The sequence below is a fragment of the Amborella trichopoda genome, chromosome 13 (genome assembly GCF_054954075.1).
Source record: "Amborella trichopoda isolate Santa Cruz 75 chromosome 13, AtrichopodaSantaCruz75HAP2 v2.0, whole genome shotgun sequence".
NCBI lineage: Eukaryota > Viridiplantae > Streptophyta > Magnoliopsida > Amborellales > Amborellaceae > Amborella > Amborella trichopoda.
This window is the reverse complement of record NC_142348.1, coordinates 20732724-20755390: the sequence shown is the minus strand read 5'-3', so window position 1 is coordinate 20755390 and position 22667 is coordinate 20732724. Positions and strand designations below refer to the sequence as shown.

Here is a 22667-nt window from a genome sequence, read left to right as displayed (position 1 = left end):
CCTGCACCAAAGAAAACATGTTTGACTCCTTGGAAAGAGGGACAAAACGGTCTATTGCCCCTCCTATTATGCTTATGTGAACGAGTGAGAGCCAGTTTCAAAAAGTGGTACTTAAGAAGCCAAAGTCTCAAGTATAAAATCATGTCGGGTTTTTTCTTATAAAGCCCTTCTCTTTATTGAGTGCTACCAAGAGGTAATTTTAAAGCATAAAGAGAACCAACATCCCGTGGGTTCTTTTTATTAGGTACTAGACAACTACCCTTGATTAAATGAAAATTTGAGTGGTCTCATAGTCAGAATAGGAGCAAAACTAGAATAAAAAACTATGGAAAAGGACGAACATCAATATAAATTTTCTGAATTTTTCAATCAAATCATAATTCCAACAAAATAAACCGGTATGTACATTCTTCGTAGGAAGATTTGTGTCCAACTTTTCTAATCATTAAACATCATTTGGCACCCAATGCCTTGGGTGCATCAATGACATAAGTATTGTTAATTATTTCTCATCAGATACCTTAAAACTTTGCTAGTTTTTTTCACTTTTTATAAAGAGGTACTTAAATAAAATGAATATTAAAAAAATAAATCCTCTAATGTTAATTGCAAAAAACTTCGATCTCCCAAAAGAACATAATATCCATTTACTCCCTTGGGCAAAACTCAATGTCGAAATATTTTAAAGACCACAAATTTTGGAATGTAATCTTTTCAATCCATATACTATGCTCAATGAAAAAATTTCCTAATTGAATTCTTTAAGGGCATGGAAAAAAATAATGCCTCAAGATTGAATAGAAACCATCCAATTGTCAAAAGGTGAGATCAAAGTGTTAAAAAACTAAAAGTTCAATTTTCTTTCTTTTGTATATAATTATCTAGTGATTTTTAGGTGGTTCTCAGAATTTCAGATCAACAAAATCTTCCCTAGTTAGTCCTCTATCCAATGGAGTAAATGTAGAATATATATACACACTACCATCTTTCGACTCCAGTGATTTTGCATGGATTTAAACCCTTCAAATGATATTTTTTCCCTAGAATATATACATCGCTATAAGTTATCGGAGATTTCAAAACTAAAGGGCCAGTTTGGAAACCAACTTGCTTATTGGTTATTGCAAACATATCATTTGGTTATCGGCCTAGTGGTAAAGAAAAGAAATATAAAACCAACAAAAAGAAAAAAAAAAAAAAATCCTTTTTCAATAAGACTAAAAAAAGTCTTGCCACTTTACACAATCAATACAACTACCAACTGCTTAAAGTTGGCTACACAAATCCTAATTCTACCATTCTGCTCAATCAAAGGGCCACACACATTCAATACAACATGTACCTTGAAATAGCATCCAAAGTGCGGTCCCAAACACAAGCAAGGACAAATTCATAATCCGCACCAACATTGTTCAACAGACTTGAGGGAAGCTTCCAAGTGTCTCTAAGAGCCTATCTGCAATATCCTGCCATATGTGGTTTAACCAAAAATAACTAAGAACCCAGTCAATACATAGCTCAAATCTTGTTCGGTAATTTGTACCTTTATAGAAATATCCATCATAATAAGCATCTGAGTAAGTGGCCTCGGATTAGAAAAACACAATTTAGAGCCAACTATGATCTTTGGACAACAGATTTGCAGTGTTGGGCAACCATGACCTTATGGTAAGTTCGCAATTTTGGTTACGAGTTGAAAATTTGCATAACTTATCCAACCAAAATATACACAACATATAGGTCTTTATTAAACTTCACATTGAAAGATCTCAGAATCCATTACTCAAATCCATTGTTAAAGGACCCAATTCAGACTCCAATTTCCTCAATGAAATCTTCAATTTCTCACAGGCCACGTGCAAACCCTCATGTGCACCCCCAAGTCTCTGCAACTCAGCCTCAATGCCCGCCATGCCCCCCACTATTTTTATCGAGGCTGCCATACTGGACGAAGCCTCTTGGGGAGGGTAGACACTCGCCCCAAGCTCATCGACCTGAACTCCAACGCCTTGACATATTTCAAGTATTCTCTCCAAATGATCCACTTGACCCTCGCACCCATTGCAAGATTGCCTTGAGAGCCCAGAGATAAAGCGAAGGAGCTCCTTGAAAACAAGTAGGGTATCTGATAGCACAACAGTAACCAACTTTGCGACCATCATCTCCTCATTTGATAGGTCATCCCCTAGATCATCACCAATCACGCTCGAGTCTTCGATGTCTAAATGGGCCCCACTTACCCCACTATTCCCATCATTGGGGGACCCATCCTGTGCACAGCTATCACCATTGTGGTCCTCACCTTCTCCTTTTTCATGGGACCCATCAAGGCTGCAACCAGCTGCAGGCTTCAGTTCTCCCATCTCGCGAAGTACATCTTTGATGGAGGCAGCAACTCGTGTTATCCCCCTCCCAACTGCAGTGGTGTTGTTGGTGGGGGTCCTCTTTAGGGCAGCACATGCCTCCCATACCACACCAGTGAGCTTAGGCATCAGGGTTTTCAGGTCCTCATTTTGTGACGCTGCATAGAGAAACAATATAGAATAGAGAGTTCCATGTCAATTTTTTTCTGTACTGATGCATGTCTCGGATGAATTGTCAATTTTTTTCTGTACTGATGCATGAATTGTCATAAGAAGCTAGATGGATAGTCCTGGATGATTTAATTTGTGCACTGTTGGGAAATTAGATAGCACTATGTTGTTCAAGCGGTTTTTGGGTTGCAGAGGTTGCAATGGAAACAAATATACATATTAAATTTTGGGTGCAATGGAAACGATAAATAGGAAGTTACATATAAATGGGCCCTCAATTACATGTGAGGTTGATTCGAAGATCATCTTGTGTAATAGCAAATAAGATTTTGAGCTTTGGCTCAGCAGCCTAGTTGTGATATTGAAGAGCTCTGTCACAAACCATAGGCAGCAGGTTTAAGTCCCACACTTCAACTAATAAAGAACTGCAAACAAGAATCCTAGAAGCTGACCACATGAAACACCCAACAAAGCTGGCAATCTCATCCATTTGGGAAATTAAGGGTCATCATCACACATATCCTGGCTATTTTCATAACATAAAGTACCATTGAGTGCCATTTTGATCATAAAAATATATAAGCATATGGATTCCAACATATACACAAAGGAAATAACTAGATAAGCAACAAAGGTATGCATGAACGTGATTATATATATATATGGGTGCGGTTTCTATAAGGTTGCAACCTCAAACAATCGAATTAAGGCGCAGCTCCAAATTTTATCATAACATGTAATGTTGGTAAAAAAATTCTTAGGATTATCTCAAAATCTATTTTTATATCTAATTATAAAACTTTAAACTCCAAAAATAGTTAAAATCAAGTAGATCTATAAACATGAAAATCTTGAATATCGACGGTCTAGATAATGTATTGCAAGATGTACTATTTTTGGAACTCAAATTTTTTTTTTTTCATATTAATACATCTCAATGTCGAGATGATCAATTAGGAGGTTTTTTCAAACATTAAAACAACCTTTTCTGATGGATTTTTGACGTGCAACTGTTATTCTACATTTAAGGTTGCAACCTTATATAAACTTTTTCCTATATAGATAGATAGATAGATAGATAGATAGATCGAGAGATCGAGAGATCGAGAAATCGAGAGAGAGAGTACTATAACATGAAACAGCTTGTCTGAGTAAGGATAAGCTGGAATCTGCAACTTGCTTTGCTGATGTCCGAATACAAGCACAAAGAGTAGGTCCAGCACCAACCATGCTCCCATGGCAAAGTAAAAGGAAACCTTGGAGCATGTCACAGTAAAGTCTCATATTATCCAACAACTCCCCAACTTTGGGCTCCTCTCCACTCCAAAGCATCCCAGCTGCCAAAAAACAAAAATTGAAAATTACAACTTTAGCATTCCTAACATGCATATCTCGACAATAAAAGGGTGCATGAATCCCTGAAATAAGAGAATGCAGAATCATGTGCCTTAAACAAGAAGCACTTCAAGAACAATATTATTCACTTAGCCCCATTGTATATAAGTCTCCATGTGCAACATCAAGAATAAATCATGGAGACGTGTACGTCAGAGAAGAGTGTGAACGAATCGACAATATGATCCCAAATGATCTCAAACGGGAAATATACTTTATGTGTCTCCTAAATTTCTGTCTTAATGCAGTTCTTCAAAAGTATTTTGACAATTTAATCTCATTTTTTAGTTAAGCAACCCTTAAATAAGGCCGTTCTTTATGCATTCTTCTCTAAAGCATCAATTTGTCTAAATTACTCTGCCACTGCATCCATTGAGTGGGTGTGCCACACCCTGGCACTAGGGCTCAACTGCATCGCTGCCCTCAAATTGATCTGCTTCTTTGGTAAATTCAAATATCGCTGAACTCCAAAAACAACATCAAGGCCTGCAACACTGTATTAGAGGTGGCTAGCCTGCACAAGATAATTTCAATACCAATAAGCTGTATAGTTTTTTTTTAATTAATTTGTACATGGGTAGTACCAATAATGCGGTGAACTCCTCACTACTGATAAAACAATGACACGTGTCTATGGAATTTGTCTTTTTGAACACTACAAAAAAAACGAAAAAAAAAAATGGTTGACATTTCCAAAGAATTCTTGATTCAATCTAAACTAAACGTTTTAATTTAGAAGATGGATTACAATGAAAAATAGTTCCACTTCACAAAAAAATTCGCTATTGGCCATGGTTTCCTAAAATATCCAGTTTCCTAATCTCACTATAAGATAGAGGTTGGAAATTACTTGCACCAAAGAAGCCTTAATTAAGTCAAATTTTATTCACAATGAAGTCTATATTTTAAAGGGATTTTCAAGATAATGCTTTCAGACAAGTTGCACTTCAAGATATTATGCTAAAACATATAGGTATATATAAGGAATCGGGCTTGGGTCAAGGCGGCAGCAGCTGGGTTTTATAGCGCTACGTCTCAAGTTCCATATGTATGTAACCTTGTCACAAAAAAAAAAAAAAACATATGGGTATATAAAGGCATATTTCAGCGTCGCAGTAAGCATTGAATACCTATGAGCTAGATAATTGGCTGAAGTAAGGGCGAATGGAGTATTTCTACTGATTTGTTAAAATTAGAATCCAAGAGCTGTCAATGAAATAGAGAAGGATGAATGGTCTATAGGAAGAGATGAGATTTCTTGGAAAGTGAGAACGATGCCTATTTCCAACATTTTCACTCTTTATGCTCTCCCTCCATCTAGTTGTTTTCCTTCATTTTTAGCAACTCAAATCACTGTCTCGTTATGCGGCCCATCTTTGTGCATCTAGGGAAGTCACAGCCTCATAAAGTAGAGAACTTGGGCTCTTATGTTGACTGCCATCTAACAAAATTTATCTTCTGTAGGCAAATTCTTGTTGATAAATCCAAAAGATAAAAACAAAAAGAAGTAAATACAGATGTTACTGTCCGGAATCTGCATTGCATACAGAATGGCCCATGCACAAACTTTGCCACAACACCAGTTATTTAACAAGGGGATTGGTCCCATAAATCAGCAGCAGGAACTCAATGCAGGAACCAATGGTTCTGGCTCCCACTCCTGAAGCTAACCTTGCCATAGGCATTCCTCTTGCATAATGGTCTGTTTGGCATTCCTGTTCCTACTCATATAGACATTCTCTAGGTATTCTCAGAAACCAAGGATGAAGGAGGAGTGTGAAACTAAAAGTTCCGAAAAAGTTTGCATTAAGAACATGGGTAACCAGCATATTATGTGTTTTTGTGTGTGTGCCTGTGCACCAGGAACCATTGAAACAAACTCATAATAACCCTGGGTTACATATGCCCAAGGATGATACTGAGATGGAAAATACCCTCAGTAATTAATGGCTGCAACTTGCAATCAGAAAATAAACACACACATACACAGATATGGGACACACCAGGGGATCTCCCCATATAAAGTATGTGTATATTATACTATAGACTTGAAAAGGCTATTATCACCAATATTAAACAAATAAAAATGCATTGATGCTCTGAACCATTTGTTGCACCTAATCATTAGCTCAATGACTCAGAGTTGAGTTGGGACTCGATTGAGTTAATTCAAAGCAAGAACAAATCAAGCTACAAAACAATGTGACCTCGTTTCAAGTTTCAAAAGAGACTTGGCAGGGTCATATAAAGACTTGAACAAGTATGTGCCTTGCGCATTCTTTACTTTCTTATTCCAAACTGTAAAGCGACATAAAATAGACCAATCGTATAGCCAATGGGTAAACGTTTTATACATTGGGGCATATATATAAGTTCTATGCCTGGGTTCGTGCAAACATCCAAATCTAAACAGATGTCTACCAGAATTGCTTTGACATGTAACAAAAAAGAAGCTGAAAACGGGTTACTGCCTCTCATCCAGTAGCCTATTTGTGGGAATTTGAAACCCACTCCCCTTATCTCAGATCCAAAAACCCCTAAATCCCTCTGACATGAAACCCACTCATCCTTCTCTCTTTAAAATTACACCGACGTCACCGAAAAACCTCTATTTATTTTAGGGATAAAACTGCTTGAAACGTGAGCACCAATAAAGGAAGAGCACCAAAGTCTTGCAAACGGTTCTCAGTTATCTTTCTCCAATACTAACTACAAAAGTGACGTCCTCCATGTTGAGAGAGAGAGAGAGAGAGAGAGAGAGAGAGAGAGAGGCCTTTCTATACCTCTTCTCCAGAGAAGAACTTGTGCTTTCTAACTTTTAGAGATAAAGACATAAAGAGAGGGGGGGGGGGGCAGCTCGGATAAGAACTTTGGTTCCCTCAATGTATGTGAGAGAGAGAGAGAGAGAGAGAGAACCTTCCTATTCCCTGACTCAAGAGAAGAATGGGGTTCATTTGAATTTGTGTGTGTGTGCATGTATATATGAGAGAGAGAGAGACCTCCAGCATTTTTCTCCTACATTTTCAGAAAGAGAAAGAAGCTCAAATTTTTTTTCAGATAGGCAACTGGCAGAGAGCCGGCAGCCTGTTTCTACACTTTTTGTTACATCATTGAACCAGTTCTATCAGTTGTCCGTTTAGATCAGACAACTGCTTAGGGCCTAGGCTTACATATACGCCCCAACATAGAGAAAAGTTTCCCATGACTAATTTTTTTATAAAGTAAATGCCTCTAAAACTGACCTTGTTCTTTCTAGTCCATCCCCCAGGGATAGGCATTGTCTGACCTACTGCCATGCCCGCTCATTATGTATCACCCTGAATGGAATGGCTCCCTTAGTTACGCTGCCCCCCACCTGATTTCCCACGTCTTTCTCCACCAGCAACCAAATAAATCTATGCACTCTCCTAAGCTTATACTTTAATGATCAAGGGTCCTCTCTCTCTCTCTCTCTCTCTCTCTCTCTCTCTCTCTCTCTCTCACACACACACACACACACACACACACACATGCATGCACGCACATACACAAATATTGTACATGCCTAGGGCAAGGTGGCACAGCCTTGGGACGGCGCTTGCCATAATGACCGCCCTGACACAAGGGCAGAAAATGTCCATGGGTAAGAGCCTTTAAGGTCATTTTCCCCTTCAATATTTTGGGGACATCTGCACCTGGGTTTTCTGAGTTTTTGATTATGTCTTCTAGCAGATTAAATCCACATGGGGATTTGGGATGGAAAATAGGCTTTAGCCAAATCATTATCATTATTATCCGAGCCTTATCCCAACTATTTGGAGTTGGCTTCACGAATCCTGTTCCACCATTCCGCTCTATCCAGGGCCAAAAACATACAATAGGAGGCTCTTTTAGAATTGAGAAGCAACTAGATGGTTTTTTTTCTTTTTATCTTTTTTTTTTTTTTTGGTTTTTGCCATAGGCGAAGGCTTCTTTGGGAGTTCGAAAGGAAGAAAAAAGATGTTAAGGCGGCCTAGTTAGTAGAGATGATGATGAAGGGGCGACTGAAGTAGGTTCATCTAAGGAAAAGATGATAAGGCGGCCTAGTTAGCAGAGATGATGATGATGGGCAGACTGAAGTTGGGTCATCTAAGGGTAGTAGGTGAGACTATTTGGGACTAAGGGGATTGTAGTAAGGGGCCAATGGGATTTTACATAAACTGAGACCTCGATGTTGTGGTTAAAGATGAAGAACCAATAAAGCAAACAACAATTGAAAATCAATTCAAGAAGGTAAATAGGGACTATAAATGTCAATCTAAAGCCTAATGGAGGTACGAAGCCAACATTTCTTTTAATGTGGCTGGCCTAAAGAGCTTTCACACAATAATGGAAGCCATTGGGAAGTTAGGACCACAGTTAAAGGCCCCTACAGTTTATGAGCTTAAGAAGCCCTTACAAAGAAAGGAGGTGCCACTCACTAGGGAGTATCTCGAGACACACAGATAGGGTTGGGTGACGTATGGGGTAAACATAATGACCGATATGAGGACAGATAAGAGAAAAATCATGCATTTTATGTAAACGGCTCTTTGGGGACAATATTCTCAGAGTCCATACATGAATTTGATTAAACCCATGATGGAGGATATATGGTAGACCAGTACATTGATGAGATAAGGTAGCAACACATGAATGAAATGGAAAAAATTGGTTCAAGTGGTCGCTAACAAGGCTGCAACCAATATGACGAGTGAAACTAAGTTGCAACAAAAGAGAATAAACTTTTTTTGAGCCCATGTGTGGATTGCTTTGACCTCACTCTTAAAGCGATTGGCAGCTTACCAGCTGTGAGAGGGACCATAGTTATCAGAATCTCTCCACCGACCTCGCGTTTCCAATTCCAAAACCCGATTCTGCATTTCCGTTAAGGAATCTCCACGGAAACAGTTTCGGAACCAAGGAAACTCGATTCCTTAATTTCGGAATATCGATTCGGCATATCTTTATAAACCATTTTTTGAAACCAAGGAAACTCAATTCCTTAATTTTGGAATCTCGATTCAACACATCTTTAGAAACCATTTATCGAAATCAGAGGAATTCGATTCCTTAAATTTAGAAACTCGATCCAACACATCTTTAGAAACTTGAACCCATTAATTGTGGGTAGACGTTCTCAAATATATCGAATCTAGATTCCAGCGAAAGTTAAATCTTGATTCCACGTCAATTGGAGTAGAAATCTCCTTCGAATGCTTCTAGTGGTTGCAGGGTTTCATTATTTTACTTGTGCCACCCTGGATGGCCTTAACTTCAAATTTGAAATATAATTGGTAAATACAACACATACAATTAAAATTAAAACCATGGCGTAGACATAATTCTATGTTGTCTTCATAATAATAAAGTCAAAATAACAATGTAGAAATACTTGTCTTTTGTATATAATGACCATAAGTTCAATCGTCAACACAATCACTTTAAAATTTCGGAACCTTCGAATAAAAGACATCCAATACAGGTTCTAAAGTTGATGAGGCTCAAGATGCGCTTGTGGCTTCCTTCTCCACAAAAATGAAATCTCGATTCCTGATAGGGGTTGCCCAACACATTCCATAGTCCATATTGTTGCAAATCTTGATCTCAAACTGGCATGGAACTCTAATCCATATACTTCAGAAACTTGATTTCAAATATGTTAGAATCATGATTTGAAACAGCAACATATCTATGTTCCACATATATCAGAACTCGATTCCATAGATGTCGGAAACTCGATTCTGCATATTAATGGATCTTGACTCCTGGAGTGTCGATTCCAAGGGGATGGGAATCTCGATTCCAAGGAAGACAGAATCTCGATTCCATATGTGGATGAAACTTGGATCTATTTCGGTCGAAACATGATTCTCAAAAACTAGGAATCTCATTAGAGAATGTTGTTGCAAGGACATTTGGAAATGATGAGAGCAAATATGGGCTAATTTGTAAGATAAGATAACCAACAAGTTGATCTTATACAAGTTTTCAATGAAATATTTGTAGTTATCATGATTTTGATCCATAAGTGTGATCATGGATGGATTCAATGAATGCATTGAGGAACCCCATCCATCACCACTGAGCAAGATAAGATAACTAGCAAGTTGATGTTACAAGTTTTTAATGAATCATTCTGGAAGGACATGACAATAAAACAAAGGGGTAAAACCCCTCTAAATAAACTCCATATTGCTTTAACTTTTTTATAATTAAATTTTAGATTATGCCATGATCCCACAAAATTGATGTTTATGGTTTATGAGTTCATTTTCTTCAAATATTTATGGATTTCGATATGAGTTATTAGGAAACCAGTTGATGCATGGAGAAAACAAAATTGGAATAATAACAATAAAAAAGAAAAGGCTGAGAGAATATACCCTCTCTCGAGGTCTGCAAGGGAATCCACCCAAAAATGATCCCTTCACAAGACCAAATTTTATTCAATTCTCATTCGCCGCCTTTACAAGGAGGGAGTATCCTTTTAAATAGTCTTTGAAAATAAATAAAATTAAGAGAACTTGGGCCATACGATATAAAAAATTTGAATACCCCACATCTTCACCTCCGATATAGACAACACTATGGCAAAGACAAAATCCCATTTTGAATTATAATAAGGCAATCAAAAGCACATTTTAAAATACACAAGATAATAGTTGTATCTGCTGTAGACAATTTCCCTAAGTAGACTACAAGTGTCTACTAATTGACCTTATCTCTGATACTCTGTATGAGGCTCAATAGTCAATACATCGACTTCGAATCTATGGAATCCTTCTCCAGGCCTTAGAGACCTCTGATCTCGATTACTTGATAAAGTTCTAAGTTGCTGAGACGTGAGATGCCATTGATGTAGGAATCTTGATTCTAAGGGGGTTGAAACTCGACCCTAAAGAGTTACAAATCTTGATTACCAGGTGAGTAGAAGCCCGATTCCAAACTGATATGAATCTCGATTCCAAATATGTCAAAAACTTGTTTTCAAAGAAGTTACAATATCGATCCCATATATGAAGGAATCTCGATTCCATATGGGTTCGACCCCAAATAGATCAGAAACTTGATTCCAAAGATGTCGGAATCTCGACTCCATATATGTAGGGATCTCGATTTCATTTGGGCCAAATCTCAATTCCTATAAAGTAGGAATCTTGTTTCCCATAATTCCCCTAGTACAGACGTTGATTCTAAAAACAGAAATCTTCTAACCAGCCACAATTCCAGTTCCTAAAACAACTCAAAGTTTTAGATGTTTCCAACAACTATGGGATAAAGTTAAAAAAACTCTTGGGAAAGTATAGATAGGTACCACACTAAAGTCCAAATCTTTAAAATCGTGCTCGTGGAGCTTCATTGATGCCATATAAGAGCTAGTGGACGTACATGAAAACTCTCTTGCAGACAAGAATGAAGAAAAACACTCTTCGCATCCAACTTAAAGAAAGGCCACTTATGAACTGCAGTTACCCACAAAAAAAAACAAAAAACGTGTCTCGATAGTAGTCATATTGTTGACAGGTGAAAGATTTCTCTCGATAATAAATATGAGTCTATCAAACAAAGCAATTTGCAACTGACATTCATTCGTACAAATCCATAGACTCATTTGAGTTGGTCATAATCTTAAAAATCAACTTGTAGCCAATTGCCTCTTTCTTTGTGAGCAAGACAAGTGATATCCAATGTATAACTCTGGCTTAAAAATATCAAGCTTTCCCTACAATAAATGCTGCCAAAGGGGCCTTCCAATATGCCAAAGGCTTCCAATGTGGTCTTGAAATTGCTACATAACAAGAAATGAACAAGGTCGAAAACAAACATCCAATCCTTTAATGTATATGTTTATTTACTTTGGTGGATGGTTATTGGCTAGAGCTGCTGGGGAATAGATAATAAGAAGGGCCATCAAGATTTCCATATAATGTTCTAAATAAGACATTGATAGAATCGAAAGAACTTCAATGGATATAATTTTGATCCATCGAAATTTACAAGTTAGGGCATTATTTTTGCAAGACTAGGTTGGTACTTCCACCCAAGAACCTACACCCCCCCCCCCCCCAAATTCAGAGAACAGCTCCCTATGCACTATTTACCCAAATTCTCATATCAATGTTATCTCACATCCATTATCCTACTTTCCATACCTTTCTATGCATCAAAAGGAAAGGGTAACTTAATTGAGAGTAAAATGTGAAGCAGCAGGATTGGAGCATTGCCTTGATTGGACTATTTTAATTTGACATCCAAGATTTGAATCCTAAACTATAAAGCCAAAAGGAACAAAATGACCTTTTTCCTTTTCTTTTACCCCAAAAAAAAAAAAAAAAAGCTAAGCAGACACATGTATACAATTCTTTACAATATGAAGGATCTTCACATATATTATCTTTGAAGGTGTAGAAGGATATTTGAAAGTAAAATAAATAGTGCTTTTGAAGATTACGATACCGTAAGAAGAAGAATTTGAAGCTTTCGAATTAGGTTTGGACTTTCTAAGGAAGTAGGATATAATATTTTTTAATGTGGAAGTAGAGAATAACATAATCAAAGCTTTAAGAAGAACCGATTGGGACATTCAATAAAGAAAACATATGGCGAATGGCATTCAACAATCACATAAAATGTTGATGGATAAGACACTGAAGGTGTTCATAGAAGACAATAGATACGTTGATTCTGAAAACAGAAATCTTCTAACCAGCCACGATTCCAGTTCCTAAAACAATTTAGAATCTCAGACGTTTCCAACAACTATGGGATAAAGTTAAGAGAACTCTTGGGAAAATTTAGCTAGGTACCACACTCCAAAGTCTAAATCTTTAAAATCATGCTCGTGGAGCTTCATTGATGCCCAGTGTTTCAAAAAGCGCTAGGCGGGTCCTCGGCGTCTGGGGGGTCCAAGCCGCCCAACGCCAAGGCTGGCGCCCAAAAACTAGACAGCCCAGTCGAATCCAAAAAGGATGTCCATTTGAATAAAAAAAGGATATATAGTATAAAAAATAAAAATTAGGTATTTAGGGCACTTACTTTGAGTTTCATTGCTCAATCTTCAAACTTCCACCTCAAAGATGCTTCTAAGGACTCAAAATCTTCTAAAAACCCCCCAATAGATTTATAAAACATCAAAAATTAAATCTAATATCAATGGGTGATGTTTTGATCAATTTTTCTAAACTTTGAGAAACCCTTCGATCTTAAAGAAATCACCAAAAACTAGTTTTTTGAAAGCTTTCTCTCTCTAAAATGGGCTCCAATAAGTTCTAGGTTTCAAATGAACTTAAAAACATCCAACACTTTATATTTTTTAAAAAAACTTCAATACAAAAAAAAAAATTTGCCTCTGGGAGGGGCGCATGCATAGGCAGGTTCCGTACCTCCTAGGCGGGGCATGAGCGCGGGCCCTGAGCTGGGTGCCCGCCTAGGCGGCGCCCCAAGGACTGCCGCCCAGATTGGCCGCTTGGGCCTGGGCGATGCGCTCAGGCCTTCTGGACTGCCTAGGCGCTGGGCGGTCTGCTTTTTTAATCACTATTGATGCCATATAAGGGCTAGTGGAGATACATGAAAATTCTCTTGCAGACAAGAATGAAGAAAAACACTCTTCGCATCCAACTTAAAGAAAGGCCACTTATGAACTGCAGTTACCCACAAAAAAAAACAAAACAAAAAAAGTGCGTCTCAACAGTAGTCATCTTGTTGATGGGTGAAAGATTTCTCCCGATAATAAATATAAGTCTATGAAACAAAGCAATTTGCAATTGACCCTCATTTATAGAAATCCACAGACTCGTTTGAGTTGGTCATAATCTTAAAAATAAACTTGCAGCCAATTGCCTCTTTCTCTGTGAGCAAGACAAGTGATATCCAATGTATAACTCTGACTTAAAAATATCAAGCTTTCCCTACAATAAATGCTGCCAAAGGGGCCCTGCAATATGCCAAAGGCTTCCAATGTGGTCTTGAAATTGCTACATAACAAGAAATGAACAAGGTCGAAAACAAACATCCAATCCTCGAAAGTATATGTTTATTTACTTTGGTGGATGGTCCTTGGCTAGAGCTGCCGTGGAATAGATAATAAGAAGGGCCATTAAGATTTCCATTATAATGTTCTATATAAGACATTGACAGAATCAAAATAACTTCAATGGAGATAATTTTGATCCAACGAAATTTACAAGTTAGAGCATTATTTTTGCAAGAACACGGTATCCAGGTTGGTACTTCCACCCAAGAATATGAAGGATCTTAACGTATATTATATTTGAAGGCATAGAAGGATATTTGAAAGTAAAATAAATAATGTTTTTGAAGATTAAGATACCTAAGAAGAACAATTTGAAGCTTTCGAATCAGGTCTGGACTTTCTAAAGAAGTAGGCTATTTTTTTAATGTGGAAGTAGAGAAAAATATAATCAAAGCTTTAAGAAGAACCGATTGGGACATTCAATAAAGAAAACATCAGGCGAATGGCATTCAACAACAACAGAAAATCTTGATGGATACGACACTGAAGGTGTTCTTAGAAGACAATAGATACGCATTGCGCCCCCCCTGGCCCCCTCCCCCCGTCCCTACAAAAAAAAAAAAAAAAGAGAAAAGAATTGTACAATTTCTAGGTTACAAGCAAAGTTCTCTCTCTCTCTCTCTCTCTCTCAGACAGACAGACACACAAGGAACCTCCCAAACGCAGTGGAGAGACCAGAGTTCCAGGTTTTCCTTAATGAGTTATCTCTCTCAAACAATCTCCCAAACACAAGGGAACAGCCAGAGTTCTAGCTTTTTCTTAATGAGTTTATTCAAGGTACTATCCAACTCCATGAAAAATAATCCCATGACAATAGGCTCTTGTACTGCACTCGCATCGCACAAAACTCCATGAAAATAGTTAACTGATAAGAAACAATCTTCCACAATGACAGACACCAAGGATCAACCAGAATCAAGAGAACAAATAAGAAAGCAAAAACCAACAAATCCGAGAAGGAGAAACAAACAAAAACAAGCAGAAGAAAAGAAAGCCAATTTTCTCGTTCTCACCGACAGTTGCCTGCTTTGAAATTTGGTCCCCTAATTTGATGACTTCTTCCCACTTGACACGCTGCAGAGAAAAAGCGGGCTCATCCAAAATCTGGTTCAAACAGAACATATAACAACGTTAATACGCATTTCTTCTTCCGAGAAAGTCAGTGAGAAGAGTAGAAAAAGTCACCTTGAGGATTTCATTAATGGCGAGAGTGTGACTGCTGAGAGCGCGATTTAGGTCCTTCTTCACCGACTTCGCCATATCCGTTTCTCGAGTACTCTAGTTTAACTGCGTGAATCTATTGTCCTTATAAAGAATCAAATTTATTTTTGCTACGTGTGTGCTGATAAGCCTCCCAGCTAAAACCTAATATCTGGTTGACAAGAACCCCTGCCTTTAATAAAGATAATAAAAAAAAAAAAACAACAAAACACAACGTCGCAATTATTATTGACTATTAAAATTGAAAGGGAAAAGTTTATATAAGGTTGCAACCTTAAAATGTAGAATCACACGTGAACGTAAAAAAACTACGGAAAATGATGTTTTAATGTTGAAAAACCCTCTAATGGATCATCTCGAAATATTTTGAAAACCTTTTTCTTCACATGCATATGTCTAGGGGTCGAGATAATCAATTGAACAGTTTTTTGGCATCAGAACAACCTTTTGGATACCTAGAAAGATATTATCTGTAAAATATATTACTACGTAATACATTATATGCAAATAGATCGTTATTATTTGGGTAGTATTTAAATACATTGCTATTGTTTGGCTATATCCAAAAGAAATATGGGAAATGTATTACCAATATTTTACTAGCAGTTGCCTATAAACTATCATTTTTTTCTTTTTTTGTTACAAAATTCTACTAAAATACAGAATTAAAGTCATCATCACAGCATTCTAAAAATATTTTCTAGCAATAACATCATCACCATTCCAAAATTTTTTTTTAATAATAACTTGTACCCTTCTAAAGTCATGATGATACAATTTCCTAGTTATTTTGCATGCCTTTGGCACTTACATAGAATCACATGTCTTCTAACATGATTAGACTTTGGTTTCAACATGATAAGTCAGTGGAATAATGCGATTGGAATAACATGATTTTATTGTGATAAGCCTTATTTTTATTTATTTTTTATAGAAGTCTTTTAAATGTCTCTCTATATATAATTTCAAATGAGCAATAAATTTATGATACCAAAATCAAAATCTTTATATATAATTTCAAATAAGCAATAAATTTATGATACCAAAATCAAAATCTTTATGGTACAAGTTAAAAAATGGGAAGAAGTTTTATTAGTAAACTAGAAAGTTTGATAAATGCAGTAGAAAATTTTGAAGCATTAGAAGAGACTAAAAATGTATCTTATTTCAATTGAGCTTTTACTAATCTTTTATGATGATTATGCTGTGTGAAATTTTTTATTATGATTGTGTTGTGTAAATGTCATATTTCTTTATAATCTATTGTCACGTAATAGATTTACACGTATCCAAATGTCCCCTTAAAGTGTACCTAAACAGTGGACAGTGGAAATGTCATATTTTTTTATAATCTATTGTTTATGTAATCGATTTCCAGGTACCCAAACGGCCTCTAAGTTTTCGAGGTTTCCTAATTTCTATAATATAATGTTAAAACCTTATATAAATTTTGCCATGTATAAATAAGAAACATTTTTGTACGGACTCCTTATTTTCATTTTAATTTTATGATAGCCCAAACCTATTCGAAAAAGTTTATATGAAGCCTAATAGAAATAAAATTCAATGGTTTCCATTTTCACCGCTCATAGCACCTATTAATACTTTTAAAACACTAACTCCTAATCTACTTGGTCGTCAAAAGATAGTCCGTATTTTCATCTGGCTTTCATCTTCACGCCACTCACCACATAAAACAGCCGTTTTTTTTTTCCACCATGGCCTCTTTGCGTCTTCCATCTTTAATCAGGGTAGTAAGATAATCATCTCACACAAACCTCTCACGCTTAGCCCATCATACCTACTTTCCCCATAATACAAACTTTGCATATCATTTTTTTTTTGAACTATCAACCCCCACAAACATTTCTTTACAGAAAAAGTATGCAACTCTAATCAACTACAACAAACAGCCACCATGAGTGTTCCCCATAATCGTTACAATAACGAAAGGGTTGCAGATCCACCACCCTCCTTAACATTACATCCCCTCCCCTCGCAATCTATTTCACCACCTTCAATTGGCACAAGGCCTGCATTGCTATCTCTCTGTAGCATATCTGCAGGCCGCAAAAGCTTCGACCTTTCCCTGTACAAACTTTCCATATCATTCACAACCAAAACTTCTCACGCCTAGCTCATAGTCTCCATGTCAACCCCCTCATGTTCTATATTATTTTATCAAGCCCGTGCCACCATCACCTTAATACCCATCATCCTTAATACCGAGCATCTTTCTTCTCACGTGAAACTATATTCCCTTGGAAACATCTTCTAACAACCATCATCATCTAACGTCATCCTCTTCATCAAATACCTGAGCCATCATCTTCTCCCTCCATTATCTTTTCCTCTCTAAATACGTAAAGCTAGTGATCAATATTTCATCCTGCTCTATCCTCAATAACTAAATATTCATATCCCTCCAGTCTTGACATAGGAAATTTTGTGTCGATTAAATTAAGAGACCCAAATACTATCATTGGTTGAGAGTCAAGAACTTCTAAAAAAAGGGTAGATTGTGAGGCGTAATTTTCCATGGATTCTGAGTATGTCACTTCTAAAGAAGAAGTGAGGAAGAGTTTTATTATGAGCTTATGCTTCAATTCCGTGACTTTTGGGAGTGTTTGGATTATGTGTGAGCGATAATTAAATGTGGCCTAGGAAATTCGTTCCAACGGAAAAATCCTAGCACATTTTTTAATTATATATACCGAGTTCTAAGATCAAATTAATTTACATCTTCACGGAGGTTATGCTCGTGGTTAAGGGGCTTTTTGGGGCATTGCATCTCTAACATGTATATATATATACTACAAAACACCCTTAGACGAAAATGAACAGTGATTGTACCTACCCTCATCACCATCCAAACTTCATCGCACGATCATAGTTGTCTGATACTATTTCAATTTTATTTTTTTACTAATCGGAATGATCTGAAATTTAGAGCGTATGTACATTTTAGTGAGGTGCACCTAATAAAAATATAGAAAAAATAATTCGTAAAAAATAAATTCACCAAAATACGCCCAAAAATTTTCAAAGGTATTTTGATCAATTTATATTTTATGAATTATGTTTTTCATATTTTTTATTAGGTGCGCCTCACTAAGATATAAACATGCTCTAAATTTCAAGTAATTTAGATTTGTAGGAAAAAAAATGAAAAATGAAACACTACCAGACAACTGTGACCGTGTATATATATATATATATATATATATATATATATATATATATATATATATATATATATATATATATATATATATATATATATATATATATGGAAAGCTCTTCCAGAGGCCTATAGGCAAATATATATATATGTGAAAAACTCTTCCCAACGTCTATAGGCAAAAATGAACAGTGATTTCGCCTACCCTCATCACCCTCCAAACTTCATCGCACGGTCATAGTTATTTGGTAGTATTTCAATATTCACTTTTTTATCTACAAATTCAAATTACTTGAAATTTAAAGCATCTATGCATCTTAGTGAGGCGCACTCAATTTATTTATTTCATATTTTTACTAGGTGCGTCTCACTAAGATGTACACATGCTCCAAATTTTAGATCATTTCGAATAGTAAACAAAAAATGAAAAATGAAACACTACCGAACAACTATGATCGTGCGATGAAGTTTGGAAGGTGATGAGGATAGGCGAAATCACTATTCATTTTCACCTTTAGGCGTTTTGTAGTATCTTCATATATATATATATATATATATATATATATATATATATATATATATATATATATATATATATATATATATATATATATATATATGGGAAAAGTCTTCCCAACACCTATAGGCGAAAATGAACTGTGATTTCGCCTATGCTCATCACTGTCCAAAGTTCATCACACGGTCATAATTGTCCGGTAGTGTTTCCATTTTCATTTGTTTCTTATAAATCAGAACGATCTGAAATTTGGACCATGTACATATTAGTGAGTCGCACCTAATAAAAATATGAAAAAAATATTTCACAAAATATAAATTAACTAAATTACCATGTAAGTTTCAGGGGTATTTTGATTAATTTATATTTTACGAATTATTTTTTTTATATTTTTATTAGATTCTCCTATTTTTATGAATACACGCTCCAAATTTTAGATCATTCCGATTCGTAGAAAAAAATAAAAATTGAAACACAACCAGACAACTGTGACCGTGTGATGAACTTTAGACGGTGATGAGCATAAGTGAAATCACTGTTCATAGTGTTTTCCATATATATATATATATATATATATATATGGAAAAGCCTTCCTAACGCCTAAAGGCAAAAATGAATAGTAATTTCGCCTACCCTCATCACCGTCCAAGTTTCATCGTGCGCTCACGATTGTCCGGTAGTGTTTGATTTTTCATTTGTTTTTGCTATAAATCAGAATGGCATGAAATTTGAAAGGTATGTACATCTTACTAAGGCACATCTAATAAAAATATAAAAACAATTATCCGTGAAAAGAAATTGACTAAAATACCCTTGAAACGTTTCAGGAGTATTTTGGTCAATATTTTTCATGTAAAATATATTTTTTATATTTTTCAAAGATTCCCCTATTTTTTATGAATACACTCTCCAAATTTTAAGTTATTTCAATTTGTAGAAAAAATATTAAAAATAAAACACTACCAAATAATCGTGACCGCGTGATGAACTTTAGACAGTGATGAGGGTAGGCGAAGTTACTGTTCATTTTTGCCTATAGGCGTTGTGTAGTGTTTTACTATATATATATATATATATATATATATATATATATATATATACGGAAAATGATCTTGTGAGCCCATGAGCTCACAAGTAAAAATGAGCCCAATGCATCTGGGCCGATCTGACGATCACGAAAGCCCACTAGTGTTTGAATTTTAATTATTTTTTCTATAAATCCAAATCACTTAAAATTTTAGGATTGTATTCTTATCATCAAGACGTACCTAATAAAAAATATAAAAAAAATAATATTGAAAAATAAAATTGACCAAAATACCCCCAAAAATTTACTGGGGTATTTTGGTTAATGTTTTTCATGCAAAATATTTTTTTTGATTTTTTTCGCAGATTCATCTAGTTTTTATAAACACACGCTTAAAATTTCAAGTGATTTGGATTTGTAAAAAAAAAAATTAAAATTCAAACACTATCGACATCCGTGACCGATTGATCGGCCCAGATTCAGACTAGGCCGTTGGGTCATTTTTACTTGTGTGCCCACTGGCTCACAGAATCATTTTCCTATATATATATATATATATATATATATAAATATATATATATATATATAGGAAAAAGATATGGTCAGCAGCCACATGTAAATAAGCTAAATGCGTCAAAGGCCTAGATTGAATCTGGGTCGATCTGAGGATCACGGCTGTCCGGTAGTATCCAATAGTGTTTGAATTTTAATTTTTTTTCTACTAATCTAAATTACTTAAAATATTAGGCGTGTATTCTTCAAAAATAGATGAATCTACGAAAATTATTAAAAATATATTTTACATGAAAACAATTGATCAAAATACCCCCATAAAGTTTTAGGGGTATTTTGATCAAATGTTTTCATGTCAAATATTTTTTAAATATTTTAATAGGTTCATCTATTTTTGAAGAACACACGTCTAAAATTTCAAGTGATTTAGATTTGTAGAAAAAATATTAAAATTGAAACACTATCAGACATCCGTGATCGTCAGATTGGCCTAGATTCAATATGGGTCAACGAATTTAGGCCGTTGGCGCATTTAGCTTATCTACATGAGACTGCTGACTATATCTTTTTCCATATATATATATATATATATGACGTATTTTGCGCATTATGTTTTTCATATTTTTATTAGGTGCGACTCACTAAGATGTGTACACACTCCAAGTTTCAGATCATTCCGATTAGTAAAAAAGAACTAAAAATTGAAATACTGCTAGACAACTGTGACTGTGCGATGAAGTTTGGATGATGATGAGGGTAGGCGAAATCACTGTTCATTTTCACGTATAGGTGTTTTGTAGTATCTTATATATATATATATGGGAAAAACTGGGATTAGCTCACTAGCTTATGAATATATGAGCGCAACGGCCCAGATTGAATCTGGGCCGACGATCACGACTTCATTTTGTGTTTGAATTTTAATTTTTTTCACAAATCCAAATCATTTGAAATTTTAGGCATGTGTTCTTCTCATCAAGGCACACCTAATAAAAATAAAAAAAACTTTACTCGTGAAAACAAAATGATCAAAATACCCCCAAAACGTTTCAAGGGTATTTGGTCAATTTATTTAATGTAAAATATGTTTTTGATATTTTTCGAAGATTCAACTATTTTGATGAACACACTCCTAAAATTTCAATTTGATTTGGATTTGTAGAAAAAAAATTAAAATTCAAATACTACCGGATATTCGTGATCGTCAAATCGGCCCAGATTCAATCTGGGTTGTTGGGCTCATATGTTCACATGAGCCAGTGGGCTAATCCCAACTTTTTCCTATATATATATAGGAAAATGACCTTGTGAGACCCTCCCACACTCATGTGTGTAGCGCCCCAAAGGATAACCGATAAATTTGGCACAAATCTCTAGAAAAATCAAGTCCTATACCCATGTAATAACTTTTTTAGAAATATGTGTAAAATTTAATGGTGATCCTTTGGGGTCCCACACACATAGGTATGGAAGGATCTCATAGGTGTGGAATGAAACACTCTTTTCATTCTAATAAACAATCACAAAAAAGAACAATTTTGATACACAACCTAGAAAGTGTTTTATTAGCCCAATTAACATAGAACATCCATTTTGGTGAGATGCTTTGATCTAGGCCTTAGAAGGATCTTTTTTCTTTTCAAATTTTTTAGATAATTTTATTATCATTAGATTAACAACGTTAAAAAAAAATAAAATGATTTTGAATTCACAAAGGCCTAGATCTTGAAATTCATCAAATGGATGGTCTAGATATATTGTTGAAATGGCGTCATTTTGACCATATGTAGTGTGAAAATTATTATTTTATTTTGTAGATTGATTATTGGGATGAACAAAGAGTGTGTGAAAATTTTGGGTCATACAAATACCACAAACATAGTTTTCTAAATGTGTGATTTTATTATAATATTAATATATATATATATATATATATATATATATATATATATATATATATATATATATATATATATATATATATATATATATATATATATATATAGGAAAAATCTCATATCAGCCCATGTGTTGATGGAACAGTGTAAGCCCAATGGTCCAAATTGAATTTGGGCCGATTCAATGATCATACTTGTATTTTGTAATTGAATTTTAATTTTTTCCTACAAATCCAAATCACTTAAAATTTGGAGCGTTTACTCCTAAAAAATAGTGGAATCTAATAACAAAAAATATTGCATAAAAAAAATTGATAAAAAAACCCCTAAAAAGTTCCAGTATTTTGT

General features: G+C 35.3%; 1 protein-coding gene across 4 annotated transcripts; it reads right to left on the bottom strand.

Moving 5' to 3' along the window:
* Nucleotides 1-1185: 1185 nt before the first annotated feature.
* Nucleotides 1186-15242, bottom strand: LOC18433824 (uncharacterized). 4 transcript variants are annotated; one of them, XM_020667063.2, is made up of 5 exons: nucleotides 15148-15242; nucleotides 14976-15066; nucleotides 3662-3871; nucleotides 2795-2905; nucleotides 1186-2521 (listed from the first exon to the last, which is right to left on the bottom strand). In XM_020667063.2, the coding sequence occupies exons 1-5, from the start codon at nucleotides 15220-15222 to the stop codon at nucleotides 1770-1772; spliced, it is 1239 nt and encodes a 412-aa protein (XP_020522722.1). In that variant the 5' UTR covers nucleotides 15223-15242; the 3' UTR covers nucleotides 1186-1769. The 4 variants fall into 4 exon arrangements, with proteins under 4 accessions (XP_020522722.1, XP_006843969.1, XP_011623198.1 ...); XM_006843906.4 differs by lacking the exon at nucleotides 2795-2905; XM_011624896.3 differs by lacking the exon at nucleotides 2795-2905 and having other exon boundaries at nucleotides 3668-3871.
* Nucleotides 15243-22667: the final 7425 nt, after the last annotated feature.

Bases quoted from the DNA above. Each gene is read 5' to 3' on its own strand.
- LOC18433824 (XM_020667063.2), bottom strand. From the start codon at position 15,222: ATGGCGAAGTCGGTGAAGAAGGACCTAAATCGCGCTCTCAGCAGTCAC. The intron at 3,872-14,975 runs GTGAGAACGAGA...GTTTTTTGGCAG, and splicing joins TTCAAAGCAGGCAACTGTCG to CTGGGATGCTTTGGAGTGGA. The intron at 2,906-3,661 runs GTACTCTCTCTC...GGTTTGTGACAG, and splicing joins ACAAGCTGTTTCATGTTATA to AGCTCTTCAATATCACAACT.